The 20,972-nt window shown below is 44.7% G+C and overlaps 2 protein-coding genes across 3 annotated transcripts in view; one reads left to right on the top strand and one right to left on the bottom strand.

Moving 5' to 3' along the window:
* The window catches only part of LOC118393200 (prolactin-releasing peptide receptor-like), a 377,063-nt gene that overhangs the window by 225,020 nt on the left and 131,071 nt on the right, over positions 1–20,972 (bottom strand). The window lies entirely within an intron of this gene.
* Positions 1–20,972, top strand: part of LOC118393204 (PDZ and LIM domain protein 2-like) — a 61,284-nt gene that overhangs the window by 4,182 nt on the left and 36,130 nt on the right. Inside the window, exons 2-4 of one of the 2 annotated variants that reach the window (XM_035785650.2) lie at positions 10,791–10,856; positions 10,952–11,087; positions 14,840–14,991. In XM_035785650.2, the coding sequence (XP_035641543.1) occupies positions 10,995–11,087; positions 14,840–14,991 (245 nt within the window). In that variant the 5' untranslated portion in view covers positions 10,791–10,856; positions 10,952–10,994. The remainder of the gene's footprint in view (positions 1–10,790; positions 10,857–10,951; positions 11,088–14,839; positions 14,992–20,972) is intronic. The other variant, XM_035785649.2, reaches the window with a different exon arrangement.

Raw genomic sequence — 20,972 nt, 5'->3', positions numbered from 1 at the left:
CGCTGAGATCCTGATTGAAAACAGCAGAGGTGTATTTGGAGGGCAAGTTGGTCAGGATAATATCTATGAGGATGCCCATGTTTTAGGGTTGTACCTGTACCTTCATGAGTGTTGTCTTGTATGTTTTTGGCTGGGTGCATGCTCAGGCAGCCCTGGATCGAACCATCTTGTGCGACCACTATCGCCTGCTGTGTACAAGCTCTCTCAAGGGCGTGTGGGACTGAGTTTGATGTTCCTCTCCTGGGTGCCTGTACCTTGGCGGAGTCTGAGTTGCAGGATACGGGGTTGGATCTGGGCTCGTGGTTTGATCCCAATGAGCTATCCTCCCAGCATGGCGATATAGAGCCATCTGATATCGCGTCTCCTTCGGTGTACTGGGCGTGGCGGCCCGGTCCCTGAACACAGTCACAATGCTGCAGGTTTACCTGTTGACCTGGCCACGATTCTGTGGATCCCCACGCAGAGCTCCTAGATGAGATTCGTGCTACGGCTGATTTAGTCTCTTGCATGCCCTGTTGCATCGTCTCAGAGCTCGGGAGAAGCATGGGGGCTGACTTTGGTTCACTCTTGTAGGTTCCGGAGAGGGACAGGCTGTTGTACATGGATTAGCCGATTTCTCCTACTGGGGTTGTTTGGCTCGGCCCTGGAGTCTATGCAGTCAGAGGCCCAGTATGGTTGGTACAGACAGTATTTCCTGGTTCCCAAAAGGGGCAGGACTTTGTGTCCCATTTTAGAACTTGTGCCCTAAACAAGCAGATCAAGGTTTAGAAATTCAGAATGCTAATGTACAGCCGGTTGTTACAATCAGTGCGCCCGGGTGATTGGTTCCCCTCCATCAACCTGATGTATGTGTACTTTCATGTGGCCATATATCCCTCTCACAGAAAGTTGTGGAGGTGGTTTTGGCACCTATGAAGTGTCTGGGGCTCAGGATAATGGACTACGTGGCTGAGTCGAGGGAGCAGGTGGTGTTACACACATCCATGCTGATTTCCCATGTTAAGTCTCTGTTTGACTCCATCTCAGTGGAGTGCGTTCTTGCTTCGCCCAATGCAACGAGTATCCCTGGGTGCCCAAACACGGGTGCAGCTCTGCTATCCAGGGTGGGGCCTGCTCTCGGGAGTGGAGGTTGCACCCCTAAGTGGTCTCCTAGATATGGGAAATGTTTGGCAAGGCCAACGTAAATCTTTACACATCGCGAGAAATGCACAATGTCGGCTGTTTTTCTTGATAAGGGGCCTGAGCGTTGGGAATGGATGCTCTCGTGCACCAGTGGCCTCAGACCCTTCTTTACACATTTCCTTCTGTGGAGCTGATTCAGTCCACGCTGGGGAGGGTACTTCGAAAGGGCTTGTCCTTGATCCTTGTGGCTCTCTGTCTCTCATCTTATAGTTGGGGACCCGTGGCAACTCCCGTTGCACGTTCATTTCCCACCCGGAAGGTGTATATGGCAGCTATTTCATTGGGAATTGATGGTGCCACTTCAGGGGCTCATCCCCTGGAGGTGTGTTTTTTAAAAGTTATGTGCTGTCTCAGGCCAGTTTCTTATCAACCTTTTGTGCCCATTTGGGATCTGTCTTAGGTATTGAATGTGCTGTTTGAGGACCCCTTTGAAGTAATGGAGTCTGTGGATCTGAAGATCCCCTCCTACAAGACCGCTCTGCTTATGACTTATGACATTAGAGATCCCCACGTTATCTGTTCACTCCTCCTGTATAAAGGTCGCCCTTGGCGACTCTAAGGTGACATTACGCCCTAATACGGTCTTCACCCCTAAGGTCATGACTATGTCCTACAGGTCTCTAGCTTTTGAGACTTTCCCCTTTTTGTCTCCTCCTCCTTCTGAGGATCAGCGGAGGTTACATTCACTGTGTCCGGTACAAGCGTTACGCATTTACATTGAGCAGACCAGGGGTGTCTGTTTGTGTGATCAACTTTTTGACTGTTTTGCTAATTCTGCTTGTGGTAGAGCGCTTTTTTAAGCAGCGTCTCTCCCACTGGCATATGGCAGGAATGACCTAACGGTGTACACGCCCACTTCAGCAGGGTTCTGGCAGCTTCTTGGGCGTTGTTGAAAGGGTTGCCTGTAGGATATAATTGTGCTGCTGCGATTTGGGCATCACCACACACTTTTGTGATGTTTTATCAGCTTGGATGTCACTGGCCCCAGTGTAGCCCACATTGTGCTAACGCCTGGGGCAGGACAGGGTTGTTAGGCAGCATGTCGATTGCGCAATATCCTGGTACCGCAGGTGTTCCTGTCAGGTTCGAACTCTGGGTGGTGTGTCATTTCATTCTGTGTCAGCTGGTGTGGGCATGGGGCGTGATTTCATATCCCCATTGCTGTGTCGTGCCGAATTTACAGACTGAAAGGGAACGTACAGTTATGATAATAAATACTGCTCGCTGAATGAGCAAAACAAGTTACAACACCTGTTCAGCCCTGTGCCGCCAGCTCGGTGAAGACTGGTACTTTATTGAAGGAATTAATACGTGCCTCGGGTTTATCATCTGTGGAAGGCGGGACGTCCGGTGAGGCAGGGTATTCATTGGCCTTGTCTGGCGTGATTCGAATGTTCTTCAGTAGAGGGTGATAGTGCGCAAACCCCCCTGTAGCTGTGTTGTACCTTGTTTCCCTCCTTCAGAGAACAGTAGTTATAGTCATAACTGCATTTTTTTTCGGGGTACAGGTTTTTAAAAAACTATAAAAGAGAAGAGCACAAAGATAACTCCAACCCATTGCCACCCTCACTCCCCATCCACCCGCCCACATCCTCTCTCCTCACCCGAAGAAAGAATGCCTTCCACCCCTTCACATCCCAAGCAGCAACCAAGGTTGCCCATCAGTCCCCACCCCCCTTTAAACCTTAAAATGTATTTCAAAATTATAATCTTGAGAAATGACTTTGTCAAACCAACAAAATAACTAGGGCTTTACAATGATGGTGAAAACTGGGATAAATGAGGATGCACAGAGGCACATGTCAAAAAGCAGAACTTTGGCACTTTATTCATTTTAAAAATCACATGTATTGAATTTCTATTGGATCTATATTAAAGGGCACTTCATGTAATATAACAGGCTTTTAAAGTGCAATATTTGTGCACAATATCTACTTAAAATATCAAAGGGACACAAAAGGCACTCATTTCCAAAATTAAATCTAGAATGGGCTTCCTATTTCGCAACAAAGCCTCCTTCACTCATGGTGCTAAACATACCCTCATAAAACTGACTATCCTACCAATCCTTGACTTCAGCGATAGCATTGACGAAATAGCCTCCAACACTCTACTCAGCAAACTGGATGTAGCCTATCACCGTGCCATCCAAAGCCCCATATACTACCCACCACTGCGACCTATATGCTTTCGTTGGCTGGTCCTCACTACATATTCGTCGCCAAATCAACTGGCTCCAGCATCTATAAGTCTATGATAGGTAAAGCCCCGCCTTATCTCAGCTCACTGGTCACCATAGCAACACCCACCCGTAGCACGCACTCCAGCAGGTATATTTCACTGGTCAGGTCACCCCCAAAGCCAACACTTACTTTGGACACCTTTCCTTCCAGTTCTCTGCAGCCAATGACTGGAAGGAATTGCATAAATCACTGAAGCTGGAGTCATATCTCCCCCTCTAACTTTAAGCATCAGCTGTCAGAGCAGCTAACCGATCACTGGCTGTGTTACAGGTACAATCTATAAATAGCACACCCAACCATCTCATCCCCATATTATTACTTACCCTCTTGCTCTTTTGAACCCCAGTATCTCTATCTATCATTCCAGTGTTAATGCTAAATTGTAATTATTTTGCTTCCATGGCCTATTTATTGCCTACCTCCCTACTCTTCTACATTTGCACACACTATACATATATGTTTCTGTTGTGTTATTGACTGTACGTTTGTTTATGTGTAACTCTGTTGTTTTTGTTGCACTGCTTTGCTTTATCTTGGCCAGGTCGCAGTTGTAAATGAGAACTTGTTCTCAACTGGCCTACCTGGTTAAATAAAGGTGAAATCAAATAAATTAAACACATTTGTGGAACGACCCTGTGGCTCAAGTTCAAGCCAGCATCTCAGGAATGTTTCACCTCTAATATGCCCAAACCAAGCCATTCAGACAACTTGGATTGAACCTGTAATGTGCAGACTATTATTTGGTATTTTTAATGGGTGGGAAAAAGCTTTCCCAGGACTCACGTGCTGCCCAAGCACCATTCAAATCCCGGCCCCTATACCCCCCCACCCCCTGACTGCCGTTTGTGCTGCAATGTACCAGTACCTCTCCATTGTTTTTGTTCTCTGCAACCTTCCATGTGCCTATTGTTTTCAATTGTGTCTGTTTCCTGATGACTCTGCTGTTCTGGGTGTGCAGGGCCGTGGCACCACAAACAATCCACAGACTGAAACAGACCACTGTAATTTTGGACAAGTAGTAGCGTTTTCGAGAATGCAGGACAATGGCCAACGAATTTAGCTGCTCGTGACTTTGTGAAAACATTTTATTTGTTTGGCCATTCCTCTCGTTTTTTCAATATGCTAATCATGCCTCTATATTATTTGTATGGTTTGAATAAGGATGTTTTCTCCTGAGCCCTTACTCAGTTTGTTATATGCTCTTTTGCATAGGGCTTTTTCTCTGAATTACAAGGAGAATCATGAACTGGTATGCTGTTGTTCTGCCGGAAGTTACACTCCGATACAATCTGGTGGAGTTTGTATGATGAAAGCTTCACTGTTGCTTGTTTTCTTGTTTCTGATAGCTTTGTGGTTTTCTCAGTGTCTGTCTTTGACGAGACGGATGCGTGTCACTGGATGACTGCCTCATGTCGAGTCCTTTTCACATGTAGTTTCAGTTCAATATACACTCATAGAATTTCTATCTGCCTCCTTTAATAGCACAGATCCTGTTCTCTGTAAGATGTCCCCCAGTAAGAAAAATAACATTGAAAATACATCTTTTAGAGGTATTTTCCAGATGTTGACATCATGTCCATTTCAAGCACTGAATGAAAGGTTGGAAGATGTTTTTGCCGGACGTCGAAGAGATGTCTTGTGTCCGGACTGCCCCCCCGACGCTGTTAGTAAATGCTTAGTGGGCAGTAATGATGTTTCACAGTCATGGCTGCCATCCCATTTCTGACACCAATGTAGCGGATGACGAGTCCGGGTCGTGGCGTGAAAGGCAAACACCCTACTGGACCAATTATAGATGTCTATATTTGGGCCAAATCAAGGCTGGACCGGACCAAATCTGATCCAATCAAAAGGCATCTTTTTGAGGACCAAATTAACGCTAGCACGGACTGGACCAAATCTGGACCAATGGATGTCTATGTTTCCCAAGTTTGAACAACACAGTATATGATTGGTTCAGATTTTGTCCGGACCTGATCAAATCTGAACCAATCATAGATGTCTATGTTTGTGGATGTTGACATGAAGGCCGGCCCAGCCCAAGTCAAATCTAAACCAGTTGTAGACGGACCAAAAATCAACGTCCGGGGATAATGCTTGATGGAAAATGCTTAGTAGGCTGCTCTGCTCAGTGTTTGTGTGACCATTGGGACCATTGCCTGAGATGGCTTTAGAGTTTGAATGGGCTGCGGAGATACATCATTGCAAAACCATTTTGAAAAGGTGCATGTGATGAACATGATAAAGCAGTGGTAAACGTTCCTGTGTCTCCCTCAGTGGATCTGAACGCTTAATGGCCCGTGTAGGGGATGTGGTAAGGTGGCCTGATTGCTGTGCGAAGTGGGGAGTCTGTCTGAATCTGCTTAGTGCTAACACCAGTAACATGATCCTCAGACGATGCTGTTGAGAGAGAAGTGGAGCCAGTTCTTTCTGAAGCCACACCACTGACATAACCATGGCTAATGTACCTAGTAGTAACAACCATAACAATAGGTTCTATTGTTTTGACACTATTGCCACAGTTTTGATGACAAAATATAAATAACATATTTTATCCAATAATTAAGTCCCTTTCATAACCGGTTCAATTAATGATTACATTGAAATCAATGAAATGCCAGAGCTAATTTATTAGAGAGCTATATTAGCGTATACATTTAATCTGTCACTTTTTCCTTTTAAGTGTGAGGAACCTGCAGCTCATTCTTCGACGATAATAGTAGTCTCACAACCTAGGAACGTCTCAGTCACTCATCTTCCTTCAACAACACCCCATTCTTTTAATATCACATCTGTTATTGTCATCACCTTAGTGATGGCAGTTTTACTTGATCAAATCACTGTGTGGTTAGTGTGAGAATGTTATTCTACATCATTTAACATGGGGAGAGGCTTTCCATGGCATTCCTCTGTCTATTCAGTGGGTGTGTGACCGGGCAGGCAGCAGGACAGGTGTCCTATCAACCACATTCCTCCTCACGAAAAGGAGTGTGCTTGGAAACATTATAGGGCATAGCCATCAGCCAAACAAGAGCACTCACAAAAGCTATGGAAGTTCACAGAGCTAAATGGCCAGAAGCAAGAGATTTGTAAAGTGTGAACACAGAGCATTCCGCTGCAACCACAACAGTGGATGGTGTGTGTTTCCTAAAGTTCAGGCCTGGGAATAACCTGGTTCTGCAATAACCAGGTGAAAGGTGACGAGTGTGAGCTGAGTATGGTACATAAGCAGACATGTTCATATCCAGGCCTGGCATCTTCTCTGTGCCAGCCAGCAAGACTTGTCTTCAAAGCGCATAATCAGAGTAGAGCAACCCTGCCATAATTGTGGTTTAGCGACACGCATGAAACCCAAGACTCACCCAAGGGTGTGTTAGAGTAATCTTACTATGCTTACCTATGCTAAACTGTAGATGATTTCACAGACCTGTTTTAGCAGGTCTCACACACACATTCACAATTACGTAGTTTGAAGTGACGGTTAACAAAGGAGAATGTACAGCGAGATGAGGCTAATTGACTGTAATCTGCTTGTCTGTTGAACACTGCTGGCACCATGTGTGTTTGAGCATTGAGCAACAGTCTGGAACCCAGCACCTGGATACGAGAGCTGTTCTCCACTCTCCTCTGTGTTTCTCCCATCTTTACCCGAAGGGGCTGCTCTCTCAAAGACATGACAAGTGCCTGGGGGCTTTTTCATGTAGAGTATGACAGTTTGAACTCTCCATAGAGATCATTCTCCACTTGGAAACTGAATGCAGCCTTCAAGTCTGTCTGTGCAATTGATTTCAACAACCTTAATCAAAGTCATTATTGCTTCATTCACCTTTGATACTCTAGATTTCACAACTGAAACTCTGGATGATAAAGTGTTGTAAAGTAGACCATGGCAATATACGGTATACCATGATCAAATATTTATGGTATTAGGTAGACCGGTGTAGCACAGCGGAAGTGAGAGTATTTGACTGGATCGACCAGTTTCTAGTTCTTCTGAACTGTGGATACCTGATGTGTGGAGACGTGAGCCAGATGGAATACCTACTTGATATAATTTCTCCTCATTGTGTGGGTGTGTTTTATTGTGCTGCCATTGCTGCTTGGTTCTCACCAGAATATAACCCACTACTGGGCTCAATTTAAATTATTATTATTTTTTCTATGCATTTGAAATTTGTACCTAATACTATTAAACATGAATTATATTGTGTTTCATCGCTTATTTTTTAAGCTCCATTTAACTCCTGGTGCAAATGTATTATCATAGTGATCTGTTTAACAACTGGAGAGTTTCAGGTCAATAGCCCTCTTCCAAAGGTAAGCAGCTATCACCCTTACACTGCCTGACAATAAATAGCAAGCAGCTTTACAGTGATAACAGTTGTTCCATAAATTAGCGCTGTGCCTTGTTGATAATGATTCCAGTTAAGCAGGAGACATGCTGATCCTGGCCCATTGGACTAATTAAACAGCCCAGAGACCGAGAACGTTAGGGTGTCTGTCTGTCCCCAGGGATTACAGCAGGAACAACAACTGGCGCCTCGGCTGTTTCTCATGTCCACAGCAATTAAGGGCGGTTAATGATGGTGAGCCTGGTAACCACGCTAATTGCCTGAATGTGCTAATGACTGGGTGGGTTTGTGCTGATTGTTCCAGACCCTTGTGGAATGTACAGACAGACGGCTGTAGATGGCTGAAATGGGCCAGTGTAGAGAGGGAGAGATGTCCCAGATCCTGACTGGGTTCACTGTTTGCTCTGTTTCTGTATGGATAGCTGTGGAACCAGCCTTGGGGCCTAATGGTAGATGATCCCTTCAATTCTAACACTATGGTGTATGGAACTAGACTGATCATATTTACAGGAAGATTTAAGACCAGTGAGAGCATGTCCAGTCACAGTGCATTCTCCACCAATGATCAGTTCTTATTCCAGATTCGTTGCCTGTGACTATAAGATTAAGCCTGCGGCCATGTGGTGCACCAAGGTTCAGTTATTGATCTGACCAAGTATGTTTTGTCTCAAACTCTGACCTACATATACACAGTAATGCTGGAAAGTTACATAACAGGGGCCTGTGAAGACAGAATTGGGAAACATCAGCTTTTTGTTGTAGGATCTGTCAGCATTTTCTTCTTGGTCAAACATGTTTTGTCAGAAGTTCACAGATTTCAACAGAGACTCAAACCAGATAACGTCTTCATTTCTCAATACATATTTGCGAGACTGAGCATGCTTTCAATTCTATATTTACCTTGATGTTCTGCAATAAGGCTGCTGTCAGATATGTGAAATTTAATTAATTGAGCCTACACTAAATAGACTTAATAATGACACTATTTCCCTTTCTGTTTCTCTGTTTTCTGCAACTGTGCTTTCCCTTATTTTATGGTGTGTTGTGAATAGTTGTATGGTCGTGGTAGCACTTAACCAGGTATTAATAAGAGCATTGCTGTGTAGTTGCGGTGCCTCTCTACTAAAGCAGCAGCAGCAGCAGTGTGTGTGTGTGTGTGTGTGTGTGAGAGCGAGAAAGAGAAACTATGCTGCCCTGTGGTGGGGTCTGTGTGTCTGCCGGTCGGGCCGGAGTTCCACCTCCTCCTCGTCTCCTCACCACAGCATGAATTACCAAAGAGCAGGAGAGCTGTCAGTGTCTCAACACAAGCACATGTGCAAATGAAAAACACTACAGCCAACACTATGCATGAGAAGGGCAGAATTATGGGGGCCAACTGTATACTGTACCTAGCTGACGCATAGACCTTACTGTAAAACAGACACATCCTAGCAGCATCCTGTGCTATGATCCCAATACAAGGGAAGTCATGGTTAAAAATTAGTTACACCATATATACAAAAGTATGTGGACACCACTTCAAATTAGTATATTTGGCTATTTAAGCCACACCTGCTGACGGGTGTATAAAATTGAGCACACTGCCATGCAATCTCCATAGACAAACATTTGCAGTAGAATGGCTTTAGTGAAGAGCTCGTTGACTTTCAACGTGGCACCAACAAGTCAGTTCATCAAATTTCTGCCCTTCTGGAGATGCCCCGGTCAACTGTAAGTGCTGTTATTGTGAAGTGGAAACGTCAAGGAGCAACAACGGCTCAGCCAGGACGTGGTAGGCCACACAAGCTCACAGAACAGGACCGCCAAGTGCTGAAGTGCGTAGCGCATACAAATTGTCTGTCCTCGGTTGCAACACTCACTACCGAGTTCCAAACTACTTCTGGAAGCAACGTCAGCACAATAACTGTTCGTTGGGAGCTTCATGAAATGGGTTTCCATAGTCTAAGATCACCATGCGCAATGCCAAGTGTCAGAGTGGCGTAAAGCTCGCCGTCATTGGACTCTGGAGCAGTGGAAACACGTTCTCTGGATTGATGAATCACGCTTCACCATCTGGCAGTCCGACAATCTGGGTTTGGTGGATGCCAGGAGAACGCTACCTGCCACAATGCATAGTGCCACCTGTAAAGAGGAATAATGTTCTGGGGCTGTTTTTCATGGTTTGGGCTAGGCCCCTTAGTTCCAGTGAAGGGAAATCTTAACGCTACAGCATATAATGACATTTTAGATTGTTTTGTGCTTCCAACTTTGTGGCAACAGTTTGGGGAAGAAACTTTCCTATTTCAGCATGACAATGCCCCGTGCACAAAGCGAGGGCCATACAGAAATGTTTTGTTGAGATTGGTGTGGAAGAACTTGACTGGCCTGCACAGAGCTCTGACCTCAACCCCATTGAACACCTTTGAGATGGATTGGAACGCCGACTACGAGCCAGGCCTAATCGCCCAACATCAGTGCCCGACTTCACTAATGCTCTTGTGGCTGAATGGAAGCAAGTCCCCGCAGCAATGTTCCAACATCTAATGGAAAGCCTTCCCCCAGAAGAGTGGAGGATGTTATAGCAGCAAAGGGGGACCAACTCTATATTAATGCCCATGATTTTTGGAATGAGATGTTTGACTAGAAGGTGTCCACATACTTTTGGTCATGTAGTGTATGTGGATCTACTAAACATAAATGTTTGAATATTATTTTACTGTGGTATAATACAACATTTTTGGGGGATTTTTTTTTTCTTCTTCTCATTTGGACTTCATGAAATTGAGGGTGGCAAAGAACTTCAATGTCGTGGTAGGTAGCCTAGTGGTTAGAGCATTGGGCTAATAACCGAAATGTTGCTAGATCAAATCCTTGAGCTGACAAGGTAAAAATCTGTCATTCTGCCTCTGAACAAGGCAGTTAACCCACTGTTTCTAGGCCATCATTGTACATAGGAATTTATTCTTAACTGACTTGCCTAGTTAACTAAAGGTTAAAATATTGTTTAATCTAGTCATGTGTCGTTGGTTTTCAGATTCCTCCCATTTCTTTTATATCAAGAGGATCTAATCAAGTAGGAGATAAAAGGCAGACGTTGCAGGTGACCTCAGTTCTAACGTATTTATCTTATATAGTCACTGCAGCAAAAAAAAAGCATGACTGATGACGGAATCTCTCTCTCGCTCTCCTTTACAGGGTTTGAGCAGGCAGTGAGTGGGTGGCGACCTCTGGTCACGTGATGGCGCTGACAGTAAACCTGATTGGTCCGTCTCCATGGGGCTTTAGAATATACGGAGGAAGAGACTTCAAGAAGGTGATAACCGTTTCCAAGGTAATCGCTAATGACCTTAATGCTCAGTCACACCATATCCTCTGTAAAGGAAAACATGCAATGCCTACTCAACTTCCTCAGTCTCTGCTGTACTTCTCTGCTCCTCTCATTGTGTCTCAATTGGCTGCCTTCTACCTGTTTCCTTAACAACTGTATCCAGTCAGATTGGAGTAAAAGCTGCATCAGGAGGAAACCAGTTATTATAGTTAGGGTTGAGTGGTGTGTGTGTGTGTGTGTGTGTGTGTGTGCGCGCATGTGTTAGTGCACATGTTGTTTTACTATTCTTGATTTTCTAAGCTTGTGAGGAAACAACAGGAAGATCGAGCTGCAGAAGGCAAGATATTAGCAGAGTTCTACTCCGTAAACAGACTCAGGATATCCAGGGCAGACTGCTCCCTGCCACAGCCACTCTGAAACCCAGGGAGACTGCCCCCGCCACAGCCACAGACAAAAATAGCTGTTTTCTTGTGAAGATGGGCATTCCTTCTCATTCACTCCCTCTACCATGTAGCCAACAACACCAGCATGCAGGGAACACTGGGAACTGTGTCTCAAATATCAAACAGTCTCATAGAAGAAACAGAGGTCCATGCTGTGCGGGAGACCTCATCAGTGAAAGTGGTTGTAAAACCCACTTGGAGAAGCAACATGTTTCCCTCCCTCCCTTCCTCCACCTCCCTCCTCCTCTTTGGTTAAGCAGCTATGGCTTTGGACTGTCTGAAGTGGTTGCATCTTGGCACTGAAACAACATGGATGCCCCATCTTTTCCCATTCTGTTGGCCTGAGAAGAAAGCTTCCCAATGTTTTTGCAGGGCATAGCCCCCTGTAAAATTCTGCACCCTTAGTTTATGTGAAGTGAGGCGTGCCCTGATCAGAAAAGGCATGTATCATTGTGTGTTGCCAGAGCAACGCTTAATTGCCACTTGAGTAGACCCACAGACATGACACCTCTGCCATCTTGCTTCGCAAAAGGGACAAACGCCTTGTAGTCTGGCATTCTCTCTGCAATCTGCCATGTTTCTGTTGGAGATGTGTGAAGGAGACCTCTTCATCTTCACTGATTGTGTCTTTTTAATTTTCCTCTTTCTGTTTTTAATTTTGGGCCAGCCTTGTTGATGCTGCTCTTAAAGGGTAGGTAGCATAAACGTAACCACATGTAATATATGGTTTTGCATTAGAATACATATTAAAAGTCCCAATGAAAAGTTATACCACACTATTCTATTTGAGTTAGTGCATAAAACTGATCAGTTTCAATAAAATCTTCAGCCCACTTACAAGCAAATACTTTGAATGTATTATTACAAATATGAGTAAAGGAATGGATTAAGAATATATAAATATATGGATAAGCAATGTCAGAGTGGAATAGACTAAGATACAGTAGAATATAATACAGTATATACATATGAGATGACAAATGCAAAATATGTCAACATTATTAAAGTGACTAGTGTTTAATTTATTAAAGTGGCCAGTGATTTGAAGTCTATGTATATAGGCAGCAGCCACTAATGTGCTAGTGATGGCTATTTAACAGTCTGATGGCCTTGAGATAGAAGTTGTTTTTCAGTCTCTTGTTCCCAGCTTTGATGCACCTGCACTGACCTCGCCTTCTGGATGATAGTGGGGTGAACAGGCAGTGGCTCGGGTGGTTGTTGTCCTTGATGATCTTTTTGGCCTTCCTGTGACATCGGGTGCTGCAGGTGTCCTGGAGGGCAGGTAGTTTGCCCCCAGTGATGTGTTGGGCATACCACACTACCCTCTAGAGAGCCCTGTGGTTGCGGGCAATGCAGTTGCAGTACCAGGTGGTGATACAGCCTGACAGGATGCTCTCAATTGTGCATCTGTAAAAGTTTGAGGGTTTTAGGTGCCAATCAAATTTCTTCAGCCTTCTGAGGTTGAAGAGGTGCTGTCGCGCCTTCATCAGTCTCTGTGTGGGTGGACCGTTTCAGTTTGTCAGTGATGTGTACGCCAAGGAACTTGAAGCTTTCCACCTTCTCCACTGCGGTACCGTTGATGTGGATAGCGGGTGCTCCCTCTGCTGTTTCCTGAAGTCCACGATCAGCCCCTTTGTTTTGTTGATGTTGAGTGTGAGGTTATTTTCCTGGCACCACCCTTAACTCCTCTCTGTAGGTTGTCTCGTCATTGTTGGTAATCAAGCCTACTACTGTTGTGTCGTCTGCAAACTTGATTGAGTTGTAGGCGTGCGTGGCCACGCAGACATGGGTGAAGAGTATTGTGGAGAGGAGTGCAGGAGGGTGCTGAGCACTCACCCTTGTGGGGCCCCAGTGTTGCGGATCAGCAAAGTGGAGGTGTTGTTTCCTACTTTCACCACCTGGGGTGGCCCGTCAGGAAGTACAGGACACAGTTGCACAGTGTGGGGTTCAGACCCAGGGCCTCAAGCTTAATGATTAGCTTGTAGGGTACTATGGTGTTGAAGGCTGAGCTATAGTCAATGAACAGCATTTGCACATAGGTATTCCTCTTGTCCAGATGGATGGGGCAGTGCGATGGCGATTGCATTGTCTGTGGATCTATTGGGGTGGTAGGCAAATTGAAGTGGGTCTAGGGTGACAGGTAAGTTAGAGGTGATATGATCCTTGACTAGTCTCTCAAAGCACTTCATGATGATAGAAGTGAGTGCTATGGGGCGAAAGTAATTCAGTTCAGTTACCTTTGCTTTCTTGGGTACAGGAACAATGGTGGCCATCTTGAAGCATGTGGGGACAGCAGACTGGGATAGGGAGAGATTGAGTATGTCCATAAGCTGGCTGGTATGTTTGTCTGCGCATGCTCTGAGGACGCAGATAGGGAATGCCGTCTGGGCTGGCAGCCCTACGAGGGTTAACATGCTTAAATGTCTTACTCACGTTGGCCACGGAGAAGGAGAGCTCACAGTCCTTGGTAGCGGGCCGCGTTGGTGGCACTGTGTTATCATCAAAGCGGGCGAAGGTGTTTAGCTTGTCCAGAAGCATGACATCGGTGTCTGCGACGTGGCTGGTTTTCCTTTTGTAGTCTGTGATTGTCTGTAGACCCTGCCACATACAGTACATCTCGTGTCTGAGACGTTGAATTGTGTTGTTACATTGGTGAGTAGAAACTCATGCTTCCTACCCTTTAAGTGCTCACAAGTGCTCAATTATCCTGATTTAAACTCCTAATTTGGGTTTTTGTGTTTGTATGGTGTGGTATAGTGTTTGTGTGTGCCTGAGAGAGACTGAGTGAGTATTTCTGGTGTGTGTTTGTTCCATTTAGGCTGGAATTCCCCCTAATGCAGGCAGTAGACCATTGGCATGTGGTGAGGTTGGAGGCAAAGGTCAGGCCAGAGTGGTCAACCCCACAGTCTCACTGATGACTTTTCCCTCAAGGTGTCATGAATCCTCACACTGTCGAGGTGTGCCATGTGCGTGAAGAGCTGTGGTGTCTGTTAATGTTTATTGCAACCAAAATATAATGTAATCACCAGCTAGAGCCCTGTAACAACTGATTGACACCTGGCAGGCAAACTGAGGAAAACAACCCATCTCTTCATCACAGCCACAGTCTCATGTTATTACAATCATGTCTTCACTGTTTTGTCATAATGATTGTTCATCAGTGTATCTGTCAGCCCTTGACAAAAATTCCAACAATCGATATGCATTTAGTTCAGGCTTGCTGGTTATTTACGTTGCTGATAGCATCATGTCTGCACCAAGTCCACAGGCCGTAGAGCGAGTCTGACTGCATCTCTTACCTCTGGCCCACAGGTCAATGGGGGCAGCAAGGCCGAGTTGGCCGCCCTGCAGCCTGGTGATGTCATCCTGGAGATCAATGGAGAGAACACAGTGGACATGCTCAATGTGGAGGCCCAGAACAAGATCAAAAACTCCAAAACTCAGCTGCAGATGCTGGTGGAGAGGTAGGGTTCACTACAGTGCACAGTTCAAATTGTATTGGTCACATACACATGGTTAGCAGATGTTATTGCGAGTGTAGCGAAATGCTTGTGCTTCTAGTTCCAACCCTATTGTACTGTATCTAAACCCAGCAAAAAAAGTCAACTGCGTTTATTTTCCGCAAATTTAACATGTGTAAATATTTGTATGAACATAAGATTCAACAACTGAGACACAAACTGAACAAGTTCCACAGACATGTGACTAACAGAAATTGAAAAATGTGTCCCTGAACAAAGGGGGGATCAAAATCAAAAGTAACAGTCCGTATCTGGTGTGGCCACCAGCTGCATTAAGTACTGCAGTGCATCACCTCATGGACTGCACCAGATTTGCCAGTTCTTGCTCTGAGATGTTACCCCACTCTTCCACCAAGGCACCTGCAAGTTCCCTGATGTTTCTGGGGGGAATGGCCCTAGCCTTCACCCTCCGATCCAACAGGTCCCAGACGTATTCAATGGGATTGAGATCCAGGCTCTTCGCTGGCCATGACAGGAATGTCAGTGTTCTGACTTGCAGGAACTCACGCACAGAATGAGCAGTATGGCTGGTGGCATTGTCACGCTGGAGGGTCTTGTCAGGATGAGCCTGCAAGAAGGGAAGAGGATGTCTTCCCTGTAAAGCACAGCGTTGAAATTGCCTGCAATGACAACAAGCTCAGTCCGATGATGCTGTGACACACCGCCTTCTCATTTTGTAGCTGCCTTACTCAAGAGAGTATGCGGCTTTATTAACTCAAGGATATTTTTTACATTGTTTGCAAACTGATATGTTAAGAGAATTAATGTCAAAATATGTGTTTTAGCTAAACATTTGGGGCTCTGCCTCACCTGCCCTGAATGACGGGTCGCCACTGAGATGGGGTCACCACACCATGGCATACAGACCACATCTGTGCTCTCTGGTCAGCTTACATCTGCTGATTGCTTATATTTGTGCTAGTGCCACAGTTGCCACATCCTCCCTGCCACTTTCCACAATTATAGTGTTTGTTATTAATGTCTTAAGATGTCCCATCTCTCTCTCCCTACAAAGGACCCGTGGCTTCATTCTGGGGGAATACCAGAATGGGTCAGAATTATCTTGCCAAGATTAACTGTTTGTTCCATTTCCCATGTTAATAAACATTGTTTAAAAGTTAGCTGAGAACTTTTTAGGGTGGCAGAGAATTGGCTCCACAATGGACCCTTTCCTGTGAAGTGAGGGTATTGGTTGGCGAGTCCTTGCTCTGTCTCTGTCTTTCTGTCTCTGCCTCTCTCAGTGAATTCTCACACTAAATTCTTCATACATACATACACACACACACACACACACACACGCGCACGCTTCCTCTTTGCATGCCCCAGGTCCATGTGAGTGGATTTTTCCCTGCTGACCTCATGTCTCATTCCGAGCCAGAAACAACTCTGTGACTCCCTGGCTTCCCAGGACAATGGCACTCTCTATCTCCACCAGCCACTCTGCCCCTAGACCCACTGTTCTACTGGCAGAGGCAAACAGGATAGGAAAGGTAGTGAAGGGTGGTTTGCACTATCAAGGCCCTACTGTCTTTAGATGGCAGGCAGAACCATGTCTCTCTTATCAATACTAGTCCAGCACCCCTCTAGCCACCTCCAATCAACGACAGTATTTTCCCCCTTGTTGGTCAATCTGCAGCATTATGCAATGTGTTGTTCTTAACAGTAAATTAACTCCCATGAAGAATCATGAAAACTACACACGTAATGTCTGACGATCTGAAGTATAGTGTAAGAGAGGAACCTGGTAAATGGGTTTACAGCCCTGCAGATCACTGCAGCTGGATTACAGCTGGGTTTGCCCATGGGCAGAAGTTGGCATCAGCTCACCCTTAGAATAAGAGTGTTGGGTAAGGCGCGCCTGTCTTAAACTGAGGAACTGCACCAAATACCCATATGTACAATAACCTGACGTGTGCACTCTTTGAGGTACTTTTTGATTTCAGATTGATATCTGCAGGTGAGTGGAGATTTTACTGTGACACTAAAAAGAAAAACACCAGCAGTATCTTGTCATTCATACTGTCCTTTATCCTCCATTGTCCTCAGCTGCCTCTTAATGAATCCATTGTTCACTGACCATGTGGGCATGATGTCATGTCCCTCTGATCTTATTGGTCCTTGTAATGTGATGTCACTGAGCAACTGCAGATGGGCATTGGAATATTGCCCAATGGCACTTACAGTGGGGCAAAAAAGTATTTAGTCAGCCACCAATTGTGCAAGTTCTCCCACTTAAAAAGACGAGGCCTGTAATTTTCATCATAGGTACACTTCAACTATGACAGACAAAATGAAAAAAAAAAATCCAGAAAATCACATTGTAGGATTTTTTAATGAATTTATTTGCAAATTATGGTGGAAAATCAATATTTGGTCACCTACAAACAAGCAAGATTTCTGGCTCTCACAGACCTGTAACTTCTTCTTTAAGAGGCTCCTCTGTCCTCCACTCGTTACCTGCATTAATGGCACCTGTTTGAACTTGTTATCAGTATAAAAGACCACAACCTCAAACAGTCACACTCCAAACTCTACTATGGCCAAGACCAAAGAGCTGTTAAAGGACACCAGAAACCAAATTGTAGACCTGCACCAGGCTGGGAAGACTGAATCTGCAATAGGTAAGCAGCTTGGTTTGAAGAAATCAACTGTGGAAGCAATTATTAGGAAATGTAAGACATACAAGACCACTGATAATCTCCCTCGATCTGGGGCTCCACGCAAGATCTCACCCCGTAGGGTCAAAATGATCACAAGAACGGTGAGCAAAAATCCCAGAACCCCACAGGGGGACCTAGTGAATGACCTGCAGAGAGTTGGGACCAAAGTAACAAAGCCTACCATCAGTAACACACTACGCCGCCAGGGACTCAAATCCTGCAGTGCCAGACGTGTCCCCCTACTTAAGCCAGTACATGTCCAGGCCCGTATAAAGTTTGCTAGAGAGCATTTGGGTGATCCAGAAGAAGATTGGGAGAATATCATATGGTCAGATGAAACCAAAATATAACTTTTTGGTAAAACCTCAACTCGCCGTGTTTGGAGGACAAAGAATTCTGAGTTGCATCTAAAGAACACCATACCTACTGTGATGCATGGGGGTGGAAACATCATGCTTTGGGGCTGTTTTTCTGCAAAGAGACCAGAACGACTGATCCGTGTAAAGGAAAGAATGAATGGGGCCATGTATCGTGAGATTTGGAGTGAAAACCTCCTTCCATCAGCAAGGGCATTGAAGATGAAACGTGGCTGGGTCTTTCAGCATGACAATGATCCCAAACACACCGCCCGGGCAACGAGGGAGTGGCTTCGTAAGAAGCATTTCAAGGTCCTGGAGTAGCCTAGCTAGTCTCCAGATCTCAACCCCATAGAGAATCTTTGGAGGGAGTTGAAAGTCCGTGTTGCCCAGCAACAGCCCCAAAACATCACTGCTCTAGAGGAGATCTGCATGGAGGAATGGGCCAAAATACCAGCAACAGTGTGTGAACCTTGTGAAGACTTACAGAAAACGTTTGACCTCTGTCATTGCCAAAAAAAAACTTTTGTTATTGACCAAATACTTACTTTCCACCATAATTTGCAAATAATTTCATTAAAAATCCTACAATGTGATTTTCTGGATTTTTTTTCTTCTCGTTTTGTCTGTCATAGTTGAAGTGTACCTATGATGGAAATTACAGGCCTCATCTTTTTAAGTGGGAGAACTTGCACAATTGGTGGCTGACTAAATACTTTTTTTGCCCCACTGTATATAGGCTACTATATAGGCAGCCCTATTCAGTCATGTTTCTTTCTAATCTTTGGCACCACATTCAATTTCTCAGGTCTGTGCATACTGTACAAGTGAGAAGTGACGTGCCTTGGTCAATGTGAACAGTGTGTGAATGGAATTCAAGATAGCTATAAGACAAGACAGTGGTATGTTTATTCTAATAGTTCACTGTATTATCACTGTTCTCTTCTATTAATCTGCTCTGTTTTGTTTTCATCATTAATCTGAAGGTCAGAGGGCAGACAGAATAGATTGCATAGATTCCTATCTGTCTGAAGAATGCTTGGCAGGCAAACTCCCAGTACCCAATTATGACAAAGATCAACATGCTGTTCCTTTGCTGATCGGTGATGTTACGTCCCTGTTCCATGCAGAGATCAGACAGCTCTCTAGAGGAGAGACGAGCATCTTCACCTCTCCATGGTTTATGACAACAGCCACTCCTCTCTGCCCATGCTCATCCATCTACTGCTGTACATGAGGCCTGTGACAGAAGGCCATGGTTAGATTACAGGTCACATTATATAAGGCCTAGTAGTTAACCTTGTATGCCTCTCATTGGCGGAAGGACATAAGTTAACTTTATCCTCATCTCTCTCAACCAGAGGAGCTGAACTGGATACACATAGCGGAAATGTTACTTTAATTTGTGAATTCCAAGTGAAAACACAGACATTTCCTTACAGGGAAGTTATTTTGAAGCCCAATTAACCATCCATTATGATCTGTTTTATCCATTAAGTTTCACATCTTCTCACTGCTGTAGCACAAGGAGCCTGTTTTCCTCTTCCAGCCGTCCTCCTGGTTGGATGTGCCCCTGCAGCACATGTGGAGTATTCAGATACTGTTCAGCAGGGCCAAGGTCTGGGCTGTTAGAGGTGTGTTTCTGGGCGATTTACCACAGGCATCCAGGGCCTTCCTGTGCGCCTCATTACCCTGGACTGAGGCTTAGCTGAGAGGAGAGGCAGGCAGTCCTACAGCCCTACAGTGAGGGGGGACACTACTGTAGTTGTTTACATTGGGTCATACAGTCCAAAATGTTCCACTCAGAACTGGATATAAGTTTCATTAAAGTGAGCACAGTGAAAGAGGTTTGAACGATGAGGCTCTGCTAGGAGAATCATGTTAAAGAGCTTGAATTGTTTTGAAAGTTCTCTTGAGATACCAGAGGTTGTACTGACAGTACTTTGGCGTAGGGGAACCAAAAGTAGGGGAACCGAAATAAGGTGTCTGATTCAAACATTCTTTAGACTTTTGCCAGTATGCACTTACATATCAGTGTTTTCTCACACTCAGGTTTTCAGTCTCACTCTTATCTCTTGTGACCTGATATATACACACACACACACACACACACACACACACACACACACACACACACACACACACACACACACACACACACACACACACACACACACACACGTCCTCCGGCACTCACATAATATCTGAATTGAAAAGTGTATGTGCATATTATGTCACGAGATCTAACAATGACGGAAAACCTGAGAGTGAGAAAGCACCGATGTGCAATTGCACACTGGCGGCAGTCTAAAGAATCTTCGAATCAGACACCTTATTTTGGTTCCCCTATGCCAAAGTACTGTATGTCATTTTGATTTAAAAAAAAAACCTTCAAAACAATTCTTAAGCTCTTTAAAACTTCTTGATGCACCCATCCCGTTAGCGGGATCATTTATGTCAACATCAGCTGGATTGCAGAGCGCCAAATTCAAATTAAATTACTACAAATATTTAATTTTCATAATCACAAGTGCAATATAGCAAAACACAGCTTAGCTTGTTGTTAATTCACCTGGCGTGTCAGATTTCAATAAAGCTTTTCGGTGAATATGTAAGAACATCTCTCTCCGTAGACTAAATATTACAAACAGCTGGTGGCTAATTCCAATATATCAAAATATATCAACCGGGACTTTAGCTTCGTCAATAGGAGAGAGAGACACAATGGCTGCTCCAAACTGTTGCGCAACCAAAACTCTGGGGACACCCAGCTATACACTGACGCGATGAGATCTTTCCTGCTCATTTTTCAAAATAAAAGCCTGAAACTATGTCTAAAGACTGTTCACAACATAGGGAAGCCATAGGAAAAGGAATCTGGTTGATATCCCTGTACATGGAGGGAAGG

This window comes from Oncorhynchus keta, chromosome 14 (genome assembly GCF_023373465.1).
Source record: "Oncorhynchus keta strain PuntledgeMale-10-30-2019 chromosome 14, Oket_V2, whole genome shotgun sequence".
Classification (NCBI taxonomy): Eukaryota; Metazoa; Chordata; class Actinopteri; order Salmoniformes; family Salmonidae; genus Oncorhynchus; species Oncorhynchus keta.
The sequence above is the reverse complement of the archived record's forward strand: the minus strand, read 5'-3'. Positions and strand labels throughout refer to the sequence as shown.